The sequence below is a fragment of the Cetorhinus maximus genome, chromosome 5, assembly GCF_964194155.1.
Source record: "Cetorhinus maximus chromosome 5, sCetMax3.hap1.1, whole genome shotgun sequence".
Classification (NCBI taxonomy): Eukaryota; Metazoa; Chordata; class Chondrichthyes; order Lamniformes; family Cetorhinidae; genus Cetorhinus; species Cetorhinus maximus.
In genome coordinates, this window is record NC_135883.1 from 169,537,513 (window position 1) to 169,559,017 (window position 21,505).

At 44.4% G+C, this 21,505-nt stretch overlaps 1 protein-coding gene across 1 annotated transcript in view; it reads right to left on the minus strand.

The window, feature by feature from the left end:
• The window catches only part of LOC144681152 (dynein axonemal heavy chain 8-like), a 1,929,890-nt gene that overhangs the window by 384,224 nt on the left and 1,524,161 nt on the right, over positions 1 to 21,505 (minus strand). Inside the window, exons 65-66 of the mRNA XM_078542879.1 lie at positions 20,902 to 21,078; positions 13,170 to 13,337 (exon numbers count right to left, since the gene is read on the minus strand). Of these exons, the coding sequence (XP_078399005.1) occupies positions 13,170 to 13,337; positions 20,902 to 21,078 (345 nt within the window). The remainder of the gene's footprint in view (positions 1 to 13,169; positions 13,338 to 20,901; positions 21,079 to 21,505) is intronic.

Below are 21,505 nucleotides of genomic sequence, written 5' to 3' on the forward strand. Positions count from 1 at the left end.
GTCTAAGTCGTTTATATACACCACAAACAACAAGGGACCCAACACCAATCCCTGTGGAACCCCACTGGACACAGGTATCCAGTCACAAAAACACCACTTGACCATCAACCTCTGCTTCCTGCCACTCAGCCAATTCCAGATCCAATTTGCCAAATTGCCTTGGATCCCATGGGCTCTTACCTTCATTATCAGTCTCCCATGTGAGACTTTATCAAAAGCCTTGCTGAAATCCAAGTTGACTACATCAAATGCATTTCCCTTATCTATACACCTGGACACCTCTTCATGTGGCCAGAGAGGTATTGAAAATTATCGCCAGCACCCCTGCTATCTCCTCCCTTGCCCCACTCAACAGCCTGGGATACATTTCATCCGGGCCTGGAGATTTATCTGCTTTTAAGCCTGCCAGACCATTTCAGACCTCCTCCCTTTCTATGCTAATTTCTTTAATTATATCACAGTCCTTCTGCTTGATTTCCACACCCACATCATCCCTCTCACTTGTGAACACTGACACAAAGTTTTCATTTAGAACCCTACCTATAACTTCCGGCTCCACACACAAATTACCACTATAGTCCTTAATGGGCCCTACTCTTTCCCTAGTTATGGTTGATGAGGGTAATGTTGTTGATGTGATGTTCATGGACTTTCAAAAGGCATTTGATACAGTGCCACAACAGCAGACTTGTGAGAAAAGTTGTAGCTCATGGAATAAAAGGGACAGTAGCAACATGGATACAAAATTGGCTGAGTAATAGGAAACAGAGGGTAACGGTCAATGGATATTTTTCAGACTGGATGAAGGTTTGTCGTGGAGTTTTGGAACCCTTGCTTTTCCTGATATATATTAATGATCCAGATCTTGGCGTGCTGGGGACAATTTCAAAGTTTGTGGATGATACAAAACTTGGAAGCATTGTAAACTGTGAGAAGGACAGTGTAGAACTTCAAAAGGTAAGAGACAAGTTGGTGGAGTGGGCAGATAGGTGGAAGATGAAGTTCAATGTGGAGACGTGTGAGGTGATGCATTTTGGCAGGAAGAACATGGACAGACAATATAAAATAAGGGGTGAAATTTTGAAGGGGGTGCGGGAGCAAAAAGCCTTGGGTGTATATGTGCATAAATCATTGAAGGTGGCAGGATAGATGGAGAGAGAAGTTAATAAAGCATAAAATATCCTGGGTTTTATTAAAAGGGGCATAGAGTGCAAGAGCAAGGAGATTATGCTGAATTTATATAAGACCTCAGCTGGAGTATTGTGTACAGTTCTGGACACCATATTATAGGAAAGATATGAATACATTGGAGAGAGTGCAGAAGAGGTTTACAAGAATGGTTCCAGGGATGTGAAACTTGAGTTATGAAGAGAGATTGGAGAGGTTGGGACCTTCCTTCTTGGAGAGAAGAAAGGCTAAAAGAAGATTTGATAGAGGTGTTGAAAATCATGAGGGGGCTGGATAGAGTAGATAGGGAGAAACTGTTCCCGCTCGTCAAGAGATCAAGAATGAGTGGGTACAGATGCAAAGTGATTTGCAAAACAAGCAAATGTGACATGAGAAAAAATGTTTTCACACAACGAGTGGTTCAGGTCTGGAATGTACTGCCTGGAAGTGTGGTGGAGGCAGGCTCAATCTAGGCATTCAAGATGGCATTAGATGATTATTTAAATAGAAAATATGTGCAAGGGTATGGGGAAAAAGCAGGGGAATGGCACTAAGTCACACTGCTCATTTGGAGAGCTGGTGCAGAAACGATGGGCTAAATGGCCTCCTTTTGCGCCGTAACAATTCTGTGAACACTCAATACCATTCAAGACAAAGCAGCCTACTTGATTGGCACCCCATCAACAAAATTCAGTCCCTCCACCACCGACGCACAATGGCAGCAGTACCATCTACAAGATGCACTGCAGGAACTTACTAAGGTTCCTTCAGCAGCACCTTCCAAACCCACAACCACTTCCATCTAGAAGGACAAGGGCAGCAGATACACAGGAATACACCACCTGGTTCCCCTCAAAGCCACTCACCATTCTGACTTGGAAATGTATCGCTGTTCCTTCACTGTGGCTGGGTCAAAATTCTGGAACTCCCTCCCTAATAGCACTGTGGGTGTACCAACACCACATGAACTTCAACAATTTAAAAAGGCAGCTCACCACCACCTTCTCAAGGGCAATTAGGGATGGTCAATACGACAGCCAAATTCCATGAAAGAATTTTTAAAAATCAGTAGAGAAAGTTACTGGGAAAATTAATGGGATGAAAGGCTGATAAGCTTGCACATTACAGTCTTAAAAGTCATGGTTGCAGGTGTAGTGGATGCATTGGTTGTAGTCTTACAAAATGTAATGAGAATAGTTCCATGGTTGAGGACCTTCAGTTATGAAGATAGAGCAGAGAAGTTGGGACTGTTTCCCTTGGAGAAGAGAAAGTTGAGAGGAAATTTGATAGAGGTATTCAAAATCATGAGAGCTTGGACAGAGTAGATAGGGAGGAACTGTTCCAAATGGTGGAAGGATTGAGAATCAGAGGGCACAAATTAAAAGCAATTGGTAAAAGAAGCAATGGTGACATGAGGAAAAACTTTTTCATTCAGTGAGTGGTTAAATCTCAAATGCACTGCCTGAGAGTGTGCTGGAGGTTGGTTCAATTGAGGTATTCAAGAGGAAATTGGATTATTATCAAAATGGAACAATGTTCAGGGCTTCAGGGAGAAGTCAGAGGAGCGGTAATATGTGATTTGTTCCTTCAAAGAACCAGGCTGAATGGCCTTCTGTGCTGTACCCATTATATGATTCTATGGTTCTGTGAATACCCTATATTCTGAAAGGACCCAGCAGATTCAAAAACTGAAATGTTACACCCCTATTCAAAAAATAAGGGATAAAGAACACAGGAAACTATGGGCCAGCTAGCCTGACATCTGTCACTAGGAAAATGCCAGAATCCATTATTAAGTAGGTGGGGCCAGATTTTCACCCCCCAATGGAGGCAGCAATCGGGTTGCAAAATACTTTTTTTTTGTTGGAGAAACAATTTTATTCTGCCTTTCTGACCCCACATCATTTTCATGTGGCTTTTTTGCAGGTTGGGAAAACACTGGGTGGAAAACACGGGGTGGAAAACACCTCTTCTGAGGTTAGAGTCATCATTATGAGGACCATAGGAAATTTGAATTACCTTCCCCAAACTATTTTCATGTGCTAGTGTGGGTTTTGGAAGCCCCCTCCAAAAAATGCCCCTGCTTGGAAAGTTTGTGAACAATGGGGGAAACCTGCAGGGGAGTCTGGTGCATTGTGAAAACTAAGTGTTAAATATTTTGACACTGCCAAATGTCACAATATTGTATTGCAAATGTGTTTATAATGCAGTTATTGATCATAGGGCTCTGTCCTGCAAAGCTAAGTTGACCAAATTGACCACCATTGTGTAAATGCTGACATGCATTATAGTACTTTTCCAAATGGAGAAAGTGTCATATTTCATTCAAAACTTTTATGCAAAGCTGGAAAACTCTCCCCTGATGTTTTGTACTGAGATTTAAATGTCCAGATATCTTTTGATTTGAAAAAAAAGCTTGCCCCATTGGTGAAAGATAATTTAAAAAAATCATTGCTCCACGCAATTGATTGGCAAGCAATTTGCTTTGAAATGGAAATATAATACCATCTGTTCTTTCAGTTTCAAGGAGTGTGGAGCTGTAGCCATCATGAGTGCTTCACTGAGTTCCAAAACCTAAAGGAGTGCTCAGTTCTGTTGACATAGCTGCTTTTTGGCATAGAAGTGAAACACAATGCAAGACGACATGACCGCCAAGCACCCTCAAGGTGTTTAGCAAAACCAGCAAGCCAATTCAAGGATATAAGGTCAACATATGGTTTCAGAGAAACACAAGACCAGTTTACTGTGGGTCTTAGGCCCTTATATCGAAGTGGAAAGTAGAGCAAACTGAAAAGACTTGAGACTGAGAACATTATCTCCAAAGTAAAACAGAGTGGGCGACTCCCATAATGGTAGTACCAATGTCAGGTGGTAGTGTAAGAATATGTGGGGATTATAAGGTAACTGTAAATCAGATACCGGAATACTTCCCAATACTTTGCCAAATGTGGAAGGTGTGTTCACAGTGTTGTCAGGAGGCCAGATTTTTTTCAAAATCAGATCTGACAAATGTCTATCTGCAACTTGAGCTAGAAGATGAGTCAAAGTCATATTTGCCTATTAATACATACATGGGTTGATTTCAGTTTCCTAGGCTTCCATTTGGTGTTTCTTCAGCCCCAGAATTTTTCAGATAACAAATCAAGTTTTGCAAGGAGTTCAGGGCTTAGTGTTCTATTTGGATGAAATATTTATGATGACAAGCTAAATAAGGTGCTCTGATGTTTGCAAAAGCATGGAATTTGGATAAAGACACACAAATGTGAACTGTTTCAAAATCTTTGGAAAGTATTTGGGTTACAGAGTAGACAAAGATAGGTTGCATCCACCAAAAGTGAAGTCAAGTAATAAGAATTCTGCCATACCCTCAAAATAGCTTTGAGCTCAGATCTATTTGGGCTTAGTGAAAAGCTATTGCAAATTTATACCAAATTTGGCAACTTTATTGCATACATTGAATGAACTATTGAGGAAGGGTGTTCTGTGGGATTGGACAAGGGAGTGTGACAAGGTACTCCAGTTATGTAAAAGTAAATTGGTAGATGGTACAATGATGCTGTGACCTCTCATGTGTTGGATAATGGTGAGGAGAAACTGATAACATTTGCCTCATGCACCCTCAGTGCCAGTGAGTGAAATTATGCTCAAATAGAATGTGAAGCATTGGGCAGAATTGTCCTAGATATGCACAAAGTGCGGCAGCAAGCAGGAAAAAAGTTGTTTTACTCCCTGGCTGCAGTGACGGGTGTTCGCGTCGTATCGTTCCATTCCCACCTCACGAATTAGGCAACCACAGGAAACACGCTATCTCACTGGTGGGCGGACTCTAATTTGCCTGCCCTGTTACCTCACCGTTTCCTCATTCAGGCACCATATTTAAACCACAGCTGCGCACAAACTTCTCAATGCTTGCAGCCCAGGACAACTCCGGTGGAGACATGGCCCCAAAAGCCAAGAGGAGTGCAGCTCCCCCGATTTGGTGATCCATCCTTGGGATGCCTTCTGGAAGCTGTGGAGGCCCGCTGAGATGTCCTCTACCCTTCCTTTGGACGCACGAGGCCCATCAGTCTCACCACTCTGACTTGGGAGACAATGGCAGAGGTGGTCAGTGCCAATGCTGTACACAAGAGGTCAGCCATCCAGTGCAGAAAATGGATGAATGGTCTCTTCCGTGCAGCCAGGGTAAGGCAACCATCTCATCACTCTAAACTCACACACTCACAAGGCCATCACACATTCACTGGCATCTCACTCACTGCCTGCTCAAGAGACATCACCACCCATTCTCACACACATTACCTCACATCTCAATCTGGCCTCATCTCCTCTGTAGACTGTCTCCTCAACTCTCAGCATCTTGAGGTCACTTGCACATATCAACATGTGCCCCCATGGGATACCTTCCTTCCCCAGAACAACCCTCGTCTTGCAGCCTCTCCCCTTACCTGAGGCCACTTCTCCCCTGTCTCCCATCCTCAAGCAAGCCCCAGACCTGCAGCAATTGAAAAGCCACCCACATATAGCTGATCTAGTAGGTTGAGACTTACCTGTGAGCCCCACTAAAAGTGATGTGGCGCTGTCTCTGAAGCCTGGCGCTGATGACTGTGAGCGCTGACTGAAGCAAGGTAGTCAAACAAACCTTGAAGTCCTGAGCGAAGTACAGTTGCTTATGTACAGTTGTGAAGCACGTCGGCGTGCAATCACACCGACGTGCCTGGATGATCCAGCAATGGGGGATCATTCCGGCAAGCAGGGCTTATAATGAGATGCTAAAGTATTGAAATTAGGTTTCTGAAGTGTGGTGGCAGGAAGCGCAGCCCGCCATTGACGTGTGGAACGGATGGTTGCAAACTGGTTTCACAACAGCGTGAAACCAATTTTTTGGCCCGCTCGCCATATTGCTCTGCCCCCACCCCTTCCCCCACCATAACACCCGATGCCAATGGGGCCGGAACATTCTGGTCCTGGTCTTTGATTTTTGGAGTAAGAAGACTTCATAAATACATAAATCAAAACTGACCATTAAACCACTGGTGGCTATTTGAATCCAAAGTCTCCAGTACTCACTTTAGCTGCAGCCCAAATGCAGATATGGGTGTTGATTTTGCCTGCTTATCGGTATGACGTTAAGTACAGATGATTGGAAAATCATTGTAATGCCGACATGATGTCTAGATTACCATCCCCTTCAGAGATAAAGCCCTACAGGGAAGATGTATTTTTCCTTTCACACGTGGATGAGTTGTCTGCCACAGATTGAAAACAGCGTGAGAGGAGAGTCAGTCGGGAGATTGAAAACAGCGTGAGAGGAGAGGTGATTGGGAGATTGAAAACAGCGCGAGAGGAGAGTCAGTCGGGAGATTGAAAACAGCGCGAGAGGAGAGTCAGTCGGGAGATTGAAAACAGCGCGAGAGGAGAGTCAGTCGGGAGATTGAAAACAGCGCGAGAGGAGAGTCAGTCGGGAGATTGAAAACAGCGCGAGAGGAGAGGTGATTGGGAGATTGCAAACAGCACGAGAGGAGAGTCAGTCGAGAGATTGAAAACAGCGCGAGAGGAGAGGTGATTGGGAGATTGAAAATAAAAGGAGGGGAAGCTGAAGAGGAGCAGCCAGCGTGTGAGTGGCCCAGTGAAGGAGTGGAGCTTTGAGGCTTTGGCTTGAGAGGCTTCGGCGAGCAGAGGCTGAGGACGAGCTTGCTCCCAGTGAGGTAAGGCCGGGTAAGTTCCTTTAATTAAATTAGGAGTAGGTAATGGAGGCAGCAGTTAGGGCAGTCGAGTGCTCCGAATGCAACATGTGGGAAGTCTGGGACACCACAATTGTCCTTGATGACTACACTTGCAAAAGATGCATCCAGCTACAGCTGCTGACAAACCAAGTTAGGGAACTGGAACTGCAGCTGGATGAACTTCGGATCATACGGGAGGCAGAGGCAGTAATAGACAGGAGTTTCAGGGAGACAGTCACCCCTAAAAGTCAGGAGGCAGGTAGCTGGAGAGGAAAGGGGAATAGACAGAAAGAGCAGAGCACCCCTGTGGCCGTTCCCATCAACAATAGGTATACCGTTTTTTATACTGTTAGTGAGGACGACCTACCAGGGACAAGTTGTAGTGGTCGCGTCTCTGGCACCGAGACTGGACCCTCAGCTCAGAAAGGAAGGAGGGAAAAGAGGAGAGCAGTAGTGATAGGGGATTCAATAGTTAGGGGGACAGATAAGAGGTTTTGTGGGAGAGATCGAGAATTCCGGATGGTCTGTTGCCTCCCTGGTGCCAGGGTCCATGATATCTTGGATCGAGTTCTCAGTTTTCTCAGGAGGGAGGGTGAGCAGCCAGATGTCGTGGTCCATGTAGGGACCAATGGCGTGGATAGGAAGGAGGAGGAGGTCCTGCAAAGAGAGTTTAGGGAGTTAGGTGCAAAGTTGAAGGACAGGACTTCCAGGGTTGCGATCACAGGAGTGCTACCCATGCCACGTGCTAGTGAGGCTAGAAATAGGAAGATAATGCAGCTAAATACGTGGCTAAGGAGATGGTGCAGGAGGGAGGGCTTCATGTTTCTGGACAATTGGGCTCTGTTCCAGGGAAGGTGGGACCTGTTCCGACGGGATGGTTTGCACCTGAACTGGAAGGGGACTAACATCCTTGCGGGTAGGTTTGCTAGTGCTGCTCCGGGGGGTTTAAACTAGATTTGCAGGGGGAGGGGAACCAGAGTGTTAGAGCAGACAGTGAGGTGGAGGAGGATAAAGGTCAAGCGAGGAATGCATGTATAGACAGAAATCAAAGGTTTGTATGTGATAGAAATGTTCTCAGGTGCATCTATTTCAATGCAAGGAGTATTGTCGGAAAGGCAGATGAGCTTAGGGCGTGGATTGGCACGTGGGATTACGATATTATTGCTATTAGTGAGACTTGGTTGCAGGAGAGGCAGGACTGGCAGCTCAATGTTCTGGGGTTCCGTTGTTTCAGACGTGATAGAGGGGGAGGGATGAAAGGGGGAGGAGTGGCATTACTAGTCAGGGAAAATATCACAGCTGTGCGTAGACAGGATAGCCCGGAGGGCTCGTCTACAGAGGCCATATGGGTGGAGCTGAGGAACGGGAAAGGTGTGACCACACTAATAGGGTTGTATTATAGACTGCCCAATAGTCAAAGAGAATTGGAGGAGCAAATCTGTAGAGAAATAGCAGACCGATGTAAGAAACAGAAAATTGTGATAGTAGGAGATTTTAACTTTCCACATATTGACTGGGACTCCCATACTGTAAAAGGGCTGGATGGCTTGGAGTTTGTCAAATGTGTTCAGGAAAGTTTTCTAAATCAATATATAGAGGTACCAACGAGAGAGGATGCAATACTTGATCTCCTATTAGGGAACCAGACAGGTCAGGTGACAGAAGTATGTGTAGGCGAACATTTTGGGTCCAGTGACTACAATGTCATTGGTTTTAAGTTAATTATGGATAAGGATAGGTCTGGTCTTCGAATTGAGATTCTAAATTGGAGAAAGGCCAATTTTGTGGAAATGAGAAAGGATCTAGGAAGAGTGGATTGGGATAATTTGTTTTCTGGCAAGGATGTGTTCAGTAAGTGGAAGGCATTCAAAGGCGAAATTTTGAGAGTGCAGAGTTTGCATGTTCCTGTCAGGATTAAAGGCAAAGTTAACAGGCATAGGGAACCGTGGTTTTCAAGGGATATTGGCGATCTGGTTAAGAAGAAGAGAGAGGTGTATAGCAGGTATAGGCAACAAGGAGCAAATTAGGTACTTGTAGAGTATAGAAAATGTAAGAAAATACTAAAGAAGGAAATCAGGAAGGCAAAAAGAAGACATGAGGTTGCTTTGGCAGATAATGTGAAGGTAAAACCGAAGGGTTTCTACAAGTATATTAAGAGTAAAAGGATAGTAAGGGACACAATTGGTCCCCTAGAAGGTCAGAGTGGTCGTCTATGTGTGGAGCCTCACGAAATGGGGGAGATCTTAAACAGTTTTTTTGCATCAGTATTTACTCAGGAAACTGGCATAGAAGGAAGGGAAACAAGCAGTAATGTCATGGAACATATAGAGATTAAGAGGAGGTGCTTGCTGCCTTACAGCGAATAAAGGTAGATAAATCCCCCGGGCCTGACATGATATTCCCTCGGACCTTGAGGGAGACTAGTGTAGAAATTGCAGGGGCCCTGGCAGAAATATTTAAAATGTCCTCAGCCACGGGTGAGGTGCCGGAGGATTGGAGGGTAGCTCATGTTGTTCCATTGTTTAAAAAAGGCTCCAAAAGTAAACCAGGTAATTACAGGCCACTGAGCCTGACATCAGTAGTAGGTAAGTTATTGGAAGGTCTTCTGAGAGATCGGACATACAATTATTTGGACAGCCAAGGGCTGATTAAGGATAGTCAGCATGGCTTTGTGCGTGGTAGGTCATGATTAACGAACCTTGTAGAGTTTTTCGAGGAGGTTACCAAGAAAGTAGATGAAGGAAAGGCTGTGGATGTTGTCTACATGGACTTTAGTAAGGCCTTTGACAAGGTCCCACAAGGGAGGTTAGTTCAGAAGGTTCAGACACTTGGTATCCATGGAGAGGTTGTAAACTGGATTCGAAATTGGCTGTGTGGGAGAAGACAGAGAGTGGTAGTGGATGATTGCTTCTCAGACTGGAGGCCTGTGACTAGTGGTGTGCCTCAGGGATCTGTGCTGGGACCATTGTTGTTTGTTGTCTATATCAATGATCTGGACGATAATGTGGTAAATTGGATCAGCAAGTTTGCTGATGACACTAAGATTGGAGGCGTTGTGGACAGCGAGGAAGGCTTTCAAAGCTTGCAGAGGGATCTGGACCAACTGGAAAAATGGGCCAGAAAATGGCAGATGGAATTTAATGCAGAAAAGTGTGAGGTGTTGTATTTTGGAAGAACAAACCAAGGTCGGACATACACAGTAAATGGTAGGGCACTGAGGAAAGCAGAGGAACAAAGGGATCTGCGAGTTCAGATACATAATTCCCTGAAAGTGGCGTCACAGGTAGACAGGGTTGTAAAGAAAGCTTTTGGCATACTAGCCTTCATAAATCAAAGTATTGAGTATAGGAGTTGGGATGTTATGGTGAGGTTATATAAGACATTGGTGAGGCCAGCTTTGGAGTATTGTGTGCAGTTCTGGTCGCCTAACTACAGGAAGGATATCAGTAAGACTGAAAGAGTGCAAAGAAGATTTATTAGGATGTTGCCAGGTCTTCAGTAGTTGAGTTACAGGGAAAGATTAAACAGGTTAGGACTTTATTCCTTGGAGTTTAGAAGAATGAGGGGAGATTTGATAGAAGTTTACAAAATTATGAGGGGTATAGACAGAGTAAATGCGAGTAGGCTCTTTCCACTTAGATTAGGAGAGATAAACATGAGAGGACATGGCTTTAGGGTGAAAAGGGAAAGGTTTAAGGGGAGCATTAGGGGGAACTTCTTCACTCAGAGTGGTGGGAGTGTGGAACAAGCTGCCATCTGACGTGGTAAATGCGGGCTCACTCTTAAGTTTTAAGAATAAATTGGATAGATACATGGATGGGAGAGGTCTGGAGGGTTATGGACTGGGTGCAGGTCAATGGGACTAGCGGAATAATATTTTGGCACAGACTAGAAGGGCCGAATGGCCTGTTTTTCTGTGCTGTAGTGTTCTATGGTTCTAGTAGATGACATTGGTTGAACAAATCACAGGGTCCCTGTATTGGCAAGGGTGTACAATTATATCACAAATGGGTGGCCAGATACTGGATTTAGAAATCAGGCCATTTTTATGTGTAAGAATTAGTTATCAGTTGATAAAGATTGGGAAGCCAGGGTTGTAATCCATAAAAGGCACAGATCACAGTTGCTATGCTCTTCATAATCAACATTTAGCATTGAGCTTGATAGAGTCTAGCGAGAAGCTATGTTTGATAAAGACATAGAAGGCACAGTGGAACAGTGTAGATAGAGTAGGAGATGCCATCGGTACCTTTTCAACCATGGAAATGGGCAGCTAGAGTGTGGCAGAGGCTGCACATAGATTTTGCAGACTTTGATTGTGGTCAATAGTCATTTGAAGTGGAGTGAAGGATTTCCAATGAATCAAACAACAAAGAGCAAAACTTTCAACATTTTGTGTAGTTTGCTTGCTGCTTATGGATTCCCAAAGGAAATTATCATCCTGCTTCAAATGGAGCAGCATAGCACACTGTAAAAATTGTTAAGCGTGCTCTTGTGAAGCAATGTTACATACGAATTGAAAGAAACAAACTGGCAAATGTTTTGTTTATTTACCATAAGACATCTCACACTATGGCAGAATGTCAGCTGAATTGATTCTTAGAAGACAGCCAAGAATGAGGTTTTCATTGCTGAAGCCACATTTAGCACAGTCCGTAGAAGACAAACAATCTGGGCAGAAGGAGAATCATGACCCCCACGTCCCATGAAAGAACAAAGAAACAAAAAGAATCTACCTGAGCTATCGTTTCTTCAGAGGTAGCCTATTGTTCAGTTAGATTTTCCTGCTAACTTTCAATTCCAATGTATCCAGCCCAGACCCATTCTTACCCGATTGAAGTTGGCTTTCTCTCAGTTAATCATTCACACTCTGAATTATTCCTTGTCCTTTTCCATAGCAAACCTAAACCTTATGGTACAATGATGCCTGTCCTTTAAATGTTCTCCTGACATTTGATCCACAGCCCACCTCATTCCCATGAAGCAGGTCCAGCAATGCCTCCCTTCTCATTGGATTGGAAACATACTTCTGTAGAAAATTCTCTTAAACACTCTAGGAACTCTTGCCCTTTGCATTACTACTATCCTGGTCTATATTCAGATACTTCAAGACACTCATTTTAAGAACTCTAATTCTTGCACTTCTCTGCAATCTCCTTCAAAATGTGTTCCACTCCATCTTTCCCACGAATTGGTGGCTTATTGATTTCACCAGGCAACTTAATTGTACATTTTTTGTTCTTTAGTTCTAGTCAAATAGATTGTGTCCCTCATCCCTCTGGGACATCCTGTCCTGAAATGTTCTCCTTAATCAATACTGCCACCCATCCTCCTTTTCTTCCTTCTCTATCTTTCTTGGACAATTTGAATATTTAATATCCAGTCCTGCCCTTTCTTGAGCAAGGTCTCCATTATCAACACAATATCAACATTTTTTTATTCATTCACAGGATGTGGACTTCACTGGCTAGGGCAGCATTTATTACTCATCCTTAATTGCCCTTGAAAAGATGGTAGTGTGCTGTCCTCTTGAGCTGCTGCAGTCCGTGTGGTGTCGGTACATCCACAGTGCCGTTAGGGAGGAAGTTCCAGGATTTTGACCCAGCGACAGTGAAGGAACAGCAATATAGTTCCCAGTCAGGGTGCTGTGTGGCTTGGTGGGGAACTTGCATGTGGTGGTGTTCCCATGCATCTGTTGCCCTTGTCCTTCTAGATGGTAGAGGTCGCAGGTTTGGAAGATGCTGTTGAAAGAGTCTTCGTGAGTTGCTATGGTGCAACTTATTGTTGCCACTGGGCATCAGTGGTGGAGGGAGTGAATGTTGAAGGTGGTGGATGGGGTGCCAATCAAGAAGGCTGCTTTTTCCTAGATGGTATTGAGCCTTTTGAGGAGATTGGAGCTGCAGTCATCTAGGCAAGTGGAGAATATTCCATCACACTCCAGACTTGTGCCTGGTTAATGGTGTTCAGGGTTTGGGGAGTCAGGAGGTCAGTTGCTCTATGCAGAATTCCCAGTCAACAAAATTCCCAACAGAAATCTTTTATATGGAAATTAACAGTGTATAATTTCATAAATTATTTATTAGCAGCTTTTATATCGAAACATTCTCTACTGAGATTGGAACTTGACTGATCCTGGCATCTCATTTGTGATATGAGGGTGTTGAGAATGAAGAAGGAAACCATATTCTTCTGAATGACACAATAGGCAGAAGTCATCTCTTAAGATCAGTACTTACTTCTTGTGGTAAAACATCACAGTATTATAATAAATTGAGTCACCTTCAAAGATTCCCCCCAGGATGGCTTGACACAGGGTCTTTCAGGGTCCATGGTGACTGCATCCATTTTCTTTTGGAAGAGAACCAGCACACAGTCGAGAATCCTCATAATCAGGTGAGGTGGTTTGGCTAATTTACGCACAGTGGAAATATCAGCAGGTTTGATTGTCTGGAAAGAGAAAGATAACCTGTTCATGTGACCTTAATAAATGCAGGCTGTTCTTCATTACATTATTTAATTACTGCCCAACACAAATTTGCATACAATCAATATTTATCTGAAAGGTGCCAGAAAAAGAATCTTTTGATTTAGAGATGCAGCATTACAATTAGTGCTGTGGTTTTTCGGGAGTATGTGGCTGTGGATCTGAATTCACAGCCTTCATTGTTTACAATGGAGTCATGCCGGTTGTGTGGACAGCTTGCTATCAGTGACATTACAAAGCACCCTGATAGATGAACAGGGGAGGGAATTTGGAAGAAAAATCTCAGTGAAAATGTAAAACAAAGTATAAGGGGGGTACTTTTAATTAACAGTTGTTGTTCAATTTATACTGTGATGGAGTATTCCGTTCAGTTCTGGGTACTGCACTTTATGAAGGATGTGAAGGCATTAGGGACAGTGCAGAAAAGATTCATGAGAATGGTTCTAGAGATGAGGAACTCCAGTTATGAAGATAGATTGGAGAAGTTGGGGAGAAGAACATATGAATATACGAACAAGGAGCAGGAATAGGCCATTAGGCCCCACGAGCCTGCTCCACCATTTAATAAGATCATAGCTGATCTGATGGTATCCCCAAATCTGCATCCCGGCTACACCTGGTAACCTATCATCCCCTTGCTTACCGAGAATCTATCCACCTCTGCCCTTAAAATATTCAAAGACTCTGCTTCCACTGCCTTTTCAGGAAGAGAGTTCTAAAGGCTCATGATCCCCTGAGAGAAAAAAATCTCTGTTTTAAATGGGCGACCTCTTGTTTTTAAACAGTGACCCCTCCCTAGTTCTAGATTCTCTCACTGGAGGAAACATCCTCTTCACACCTACTCTGTCAAGATCCCTCAGGATTTTATATGTTTTAATCAAATCGCCTGTTACTCTTCTAAACTCCAGCAGATACAAGCCTAGCCTGTCCAACCTTTCCTTATAAGACAACACGCCCATTCTAGGCATTAGTCTGGTAAACCTTCTCTGAACTGCTTCCAAGGCATTTACATCCTTCCTTAAATAAGGTGACCAACGCTATACACAGTACTCCAGATTTGGTCTCACTAGTGCTCTGTATAAATGAAGGATAACCTCCCTACTTTTGTATTCAATTCCCCTCGCATTCTATTAGGTTTCCTAATTACTTGCTGTACCTGCATACATGCCTTTTGCAATTTGTGCACTAAGACACTCAGATCCCTCTGCATCTCAGAGCTCTGCAATTTCTCACCATGTAGATAATATGCTTCTCTTTTATTCTTCCTGCCAAAATGGACAATTTCACATTTTCCAACATTATACTCCATTTGCCAGATCTTTGCCCACTCACTTAACCTATCTATATCTTTTTGTAACCTCCTTTTATCCTCTTCACAACTTACTTTCTGACCTATTTTTGTGTCATCAGCAAATTTGGCAACCATCCCATCCATCCCTTCATCCAAGTCATTTATATAAATTGTAAACAGTTACAGTCCCATTACATCTTAGCAACCTGATAAAGACCCATTTATGCCTACTCTCTGCTTCCTTTTAGCCAGCCAATCTTCTATCCATGCCAATATGTTACCCCCTATACAATGAGCTTTTATTTTCCGCGTATTATCAAATGCCTTCTGGAGAAGGCTGAAAGGAGATATAGGTATTCAAAATCATGAGGGGTCTGGACAGAGTAGGTAGGGAAAATCTGTTCCCACACATGAAAGGATCAAGAATGGGAGGGCACAAATTTAAGGCAATTGGCAAAAGAAGCAATGATGACATGAGGAAAAATATTTTCATGCAGCGAGTGGTTAGGATGTGGAATGCACTGCCTGAGAATGTGGTGGGGACAGGGTCTACTCAGGCATTCAAAAGGGAATTAGGTTCTTATCTGAAAAGGAATAAAGTGCAGGGTTATGGGGAGAAGGTAAGAAAATAGCACAAGGTGAATTGCTCAGTTGGAGAGCCAGTGCAGATTGGCCAAATGGCCTCCCTCTGTGCTGTAACAATTCTGTGATTCTGTGATCTACAAGATGCACTGCAGAAACACAGCAAGCCTCCTTTGACAGCACCTTACAAACTCACAACCTCTATCACCTATAAGGACCAGGGCAATAGATGCATGGGAATATCATCACCTGAAAGTTCTCCTCCAAGCCACACAGCATCCTGACTTGGAACTATATCTTGGCAGAGAAGTGTGAACTGAATGATTTTGATAGGAAGAACAAGGAGACACATTATAAAATAAAAGATACAATTCTATGATGAGTGCAGTGGCAGAGGGTACTTGGGAGTATATGTGCACATGGAGCGGAAGTTGAGAAAGTGGTTAATAATGTATATGGGTTACTGGCCTTTATAAATAGTGGCAAAGAGTACAAAAACAAGGAAGTTATAATGAAACTTCATAAAGCACTGGTTTGGTCTCAACTGGAGCAGTGCATCCAGGTATGGGCATCACGCTTAAGGAAGAATGCAAAGGAATTGGAGGGGGTGCAGTAAAAATTTACAGAAATGGTTCCAAGGATTAGCTAACATACAAGTTCAGCAGGTAATAGGGAAGGCAAATGGAATGTTGGCCTTTATTTCAAAAGGAATGGAGTATAAAAATAGGGAAGTCTTGCTAAAACTATACAAGGCACTAGTTAGACCACACCTAGAGTATCAGTGTGGTTGCCCACAAGCAGGGGAGAGACCTCATCGTGAGTGAGACACAGCCAGAGTGAGTGTGGGTATTGGCAATTTGGTGCACAGTGGGAATTTGGTGCAGAGGGGAAGAGGTGCTCTTTGCACTTTATCTTTGCTATCCAACTTCTTAAATCTTCAGAGAGTGGTCTTGTCCTGCTGCAGCAGTAGAGGCTACCAGTGAGAGGAATGACTGGTAAGTAGTGGGTAAAGTCGGGTAAGTATTTATTACACTTATTGCTTATAGTTTAAGGTATTTTTGTGGGTTATAGTTTGTATATTCTGCAGTGATGAGGATCACAAAAGAAGGCCCTAGAGTAATTGATTTAAAAGGTTTAATTTAAAGAGATAAGTCATGGCAGGAGAGCTCAAAGGCATGGTGTGCTCCTAGTGCTCCATGTGGGAATCCGGGAACATTTCTAGTGCCTGGGACCAGCATGTGTGCAGGAAGTGTGTCCAGCTGCAGCTCCTGGAAGCTCGAGTTTCAGAGCTGGAACCGTGGCTGGGGACACTGTAGAGCATCCGCGAGTCTGAGAGCATCGTGGATAGCACGTTCAGAGAGGTGGTCACACCACAGCTGAAGGGACTTGAGGAAGGAAGGGAATGGGTGACTACCAGGCAATCCAAGAGAAACCGGCTGGTATTTCAGGAGTCCCCTGGGGTCTCGCTCGCAAATCGGTATTCCATTTTGGATGCTGGTGAGGGCGCTGGTTCCTCCAGGGAGTGCAGACAGAGCCAATAAGCAGCCTGTCTGTAAGGGAGGGGAGGAAGAGAGGAAGAGCCTATAGTCAGGGGAACAATTAGGCGCTTCTGTGGCCGTCAACGTGACTCCAGGATGGTGTGTTGCCTCCCTGGTGCCAGGTTCCGGGATGTCACTGAACAGCTGCAGGGCATCCTGAAGGGGGAGGGTGATAAGGTTGAGGTCATGGTACATGTTGGTACCAATGACATAGGTATAAAGAGGGATGATGTCTTGCATCAAGAATTCAGGGAGTTAGGCAGTAGACTAAAAAGCAGGACCTCTCGAATTGTAATCTCTGGATTACTCCCAGTGCCACGTGCTAGTGAGCACAGAAATAGGAGAATAGTGCAGATGAATAGGTGGCTTAAGAGTTGGTGCAGGAGGGAGGGTTTTAGAGTCCTGGATCACTGGGACTGTTTCTGGGAAAGGTGGGGCCTGTAAAAGTGGGACGGTCTACATCTGAACCAGAGCAGGACTAACATCCTTGCGGGTGGGTTTGCTAGTGCTGTTGGGAGGAGTTTACACTAATTCGGCAGGGGGAGGGGACACAGTATGTTAGCAGAATAGGGACACGTCAATACAGTAAAACAATCAAGTCAGAGGGAGTATAGCTGCTTTAAGTTTCAAGGGAGTAAGGCGAGGCTGGATGGCCTCTACTTTAATGCCAGGAGTATTACAGGTAAAACAGATGAGTTAAGGGTGAGGATTGACACGTAGAATTGTGATATAGTAGCCATCACAGAGATGTGGTTGAGGGAGGGGCAGGATTGGCAGCTCAACATTCCGGGATAGAGAATCTTCAGGCGAGACAGGTAAAAGAGGAGGAGGCATTGCATTATTAGTTAAGGAGTCAGTTACTGCAGTAAGGAGAGATGATATCTTGGAGGGGGCATCAAATTAAGCTTTGTGGGTACAGCTTAGGAATAAAAAAGGGGCAGCCACATTGTTAGGTGTTTATTATGGACCCCCAGATAGTCAGCGGGAAATTGAGGAGCAAACATGTGCACAATTTGCGGACGTGTGTAAAAACAATAACAATACGGTCTTTTAGGTGATTTCAACTTTCCCAACATTAATTGGGATAGACATAGTGTTAAGGGCTTGGATGGAGTGGATTTCTTGAAATGTGTACAGGAGAACTTTTTAGGTCAATATGTAGAGGGTTCAAGAAGGAACGGCGCAGTGCTGGACCTAATTCTGGGGAAAGAAGCCGGACAGGTGGCTGAGATGTTGGTGGGGGAGCATTTTAGTGTTAGCGACCACAGCATGGTACAGTTTAAGCTTGTTATGGACAAAGAAATAGACAAATTGCACAAAAATGTTTTGGATTGAGGGACAACGGGTTTTAATAAAATAAGGCAGGATCTGGCCAAGGTAGACTGGGAACAGATACTTGTGGGGAAATCTGCAGAAGAGCAGTGGGGGGGGCGTTCAAAAAGGAAATGGGGAAGGTACAGGCTCAACATGTTCCCTCTAGGGTGATAGGAAGGTGTAACAAGCCCAGAGAACCAAGGATGACCAGAGATATTCAGGATACGATGAGAAGGAAAAGAGAGGCTTTTAGCAGGTACAAGGGGAGCAAATCAGTGGAGGCATTAGTGGAGCACAGAAAGTGCAGGATGGAGCTTAAGAAAGCAATTAGGAGAGCAAAGAGGGGATATGAGAAAGCTCTTGCTGGTAAAAGTAGGGAAAATCCCAAGATATTTTATAAGTATATCAATGGGAAGATGATAACCGGGGAAAGAGTAGGGCCCATTAGGGACCAAGGGGGCAATCTATGGGTGGAGCCAGAGGACACTGGTAGAGTGTTGAACGAATACTTCACATCTGTCTTCACCCAAGAGAATGAGGATGAAGGTATGGAACTCGGGGAGAGAGACTGCGAGGTTCTTGAGCAAATTGATATAGGCAGTGACAAGGTATTGTAGGTTTTGGCAGGCTTAAAAGTGGACAAATCTCTAGGTCCAGATGATGTATGTCCCAGACTGCTGAGGGAGGCAAGGGAGGAGATCGCAGGGGCTCTGACCCAAATCTTTAATTCCTCTCTTGCCAGGGGGGAGGTGCCAGAGGACTGGAGAACAGCTGATGTGGTTCCGCTATTTAATTAGGGTTGTAGAGATAAGCCAGGGAACTACAGACCAGTGAGTCTCACGTCAGTGGTAGGGAAACTATTGGAGAAAATTCTGAAGGAGGGAATCTATCTTCACTTGGAGAGGGAAGGTTTGATCAGGGATAGTCAGCATGGCTTTGTCAGAGGAAGGTCATGCCTTATAAATTTGATTAAACTTTTTGAGGAGGTGACCAGGTGGGTCGGTGAGGGTAGTGCATTTGATGTAGTTTATAAGGATTTCAGCAAAGCCTTTGACAAGGTCCCACTTGGGAGACTAAGAAAGAAGGCAACTGCACATGGGATACAGGGTAATTTGATAAGGTGGATTCAAAATTGGCTTAGTTGTAGGAGACAGAGCGTGATGACAGAAGGATGCTTTAGTGACTGGAAGTCAGTGTCCAGTGGCGTACCACAGGCATCTGTGCTGGGTCCCCTATTATTTGTCATTTATGTAAACGACATAGATGACTATGTGGGGGGTAGGTTTAGTAAATTTGTGGATGACACAATGATTGGCTGGGTGGTTAACAGTGAGGTTAAGTGTCCAGGGCTACAGGAAGATATAGATATAGTTTGCGGATGACACAATGATTGGCCGGGTGGTTAACAGTGAGGTTGAGTGTCCAGGGCTACAGGAAGATATAGACGGGATGGTCAAATGGGCAGATGAGTGGTTGATGGAATTTAACCCTGAAAAGTGTGAGGTGATACACTTTGGAAGGAATAATTTGACAAGGAAGTATTCAATGAATGGCATGACACTAGGAAGTTCTGACGAACAAAGGGACCTCGGCGTGTGTGTTCATAGATCTCTGAAGGTGGAGCAGCATGTTAGTAGGGTGGTGAAAAAGGCATATGAGACACTTGCCTTTATCAATCGAGGCATAGGTTACAAAAGGAGGGAGGTCACGTTGGAGTTGTATAGAATCTTGGTGAGACCACAGTTGGAGTACTGTGTGCAGTAGTGGTCGCCACATTATAGGAAGGAAGTGATTACACTGGAGGGAGTGCAGATGGGATTCACCAGGATATTGCCTGGAATGGAACATTTAAGTTATGAAGAGAGGTTGGATAGACTTGGGTTGTTTTCGTTGGAGTAGAGAAGACTGAGGGGCGACCTGATCGAGGTGTACAAGGTTATGAGGGGCATGGACAGGGTGGATAGGAAGCAGCTGTCCCCCTTAGCTGAATGGTCAGTCACGAGGGGACACACGTTCAAGGGGAGGGGCAGGGCTTTAGGGGGGATGTGAGGAAAATTCTTTTTACCCAGAAGGTGGAATGCACTGCCTGGGAGGGTGGTGGAGGCGGGTTGCCTCACATCCTTTAAAAAGTACCTGGATGAGCACTTGGCATGTCATAACATTCAAGGCCATGGGCCAAGTGCTGGTAAATTGTATTCGGTAGGTAGGCCAGGTATTTCTCACGTGTCAATGCAGACTTGATGGGCCGATGGGCCTCTTCTGCACTATGATTCTGTGATTCTGTGATGGGCTGAATGGCCTACTTCTGCTCCTACGTCTTAAGGTCTTATGAGGGATTTTAGTAACATATATTCTTTCGAGAAGCTTGGGGCTTTAGGAAAGAAAGGCTGAGAGGAGATTTGATAGAGCTCTCAAAATCAAGAGGGGTGGGAGAGTTGAGAGCCAGAGAATAAGGATTTAAGGAGAATGGTAAAGGACCAAAAGCGAAATGAGGAAATATGTTTTTAGGCATTGAGTGATTACTGTCTGGAATGCACAGCCTGAGAGTGAAATGGAGGGAAATTCAACCTTGGCTTTCTAAACAGAACTGAATAATTATTTGATTAGAAAAAAATGCAGGGCTATGGGGAAAACTGGTGGGGAGGGGTGGATGGTTGGTTCTGGGACTAGCTGATGTGTTCTTGTAGAGAGTCAGCATGACCACAATGGGTTGAATGGCCTCCTTTAATGTAAGCAGTCATTCTCTGATTCTATTAGATGGTCCTTGTAATTGCTCCTGTATCAATTAATCAAGGTACTCACATTGAGAGCAGCCTCTGCAGCTTCTAGTGCTGGTTTCGCAGCTATCAGCTTGCCCTCTGCAAAGTTTTTATCCATTTCGATTTCTTCCACAATTTTCTGGGCCTTATCTTTCACTACCAGGACTTCATTCTTGACCAGCTCTGCTGCTTGTGCACTCACTGTCACCTCTCCTAGAACCTGCAACATATCATTGTGAGGATACTAAAACTAAAACAGAATACTGTGACTGTCAGATATCTGAACTAAAAACAGAAATCTCTGGAAATACTCAGCAAGTCTGGCTGCATCTGTGGAGAGAGAAACAAGAGTTAGCAGCCTGGGTTTTCATCATCGAGGTGGGTAGCAGGAGTTGGGAAAATTCCTGGCTTGGACCACCTGCCTTAGGAGAAAGCGCCTGTAAAGGCTTGACCTTCATTGCTGGAGGTGGGTGCAGGCTGGATTTGGGCCAGCTGACCCAGGGAAGGGGTCAAAGGCAGTCACGGGGCCTGCTGGATGCCAGGGCAGGCTGTTTAAAAGGCCCTCCTCGATGCTGTGGGACTTTGCCCAGTTAAAATAAAAGCAGAAAGGCCCTCCAGCTCTCACATCACCTCGACCCCCACACATT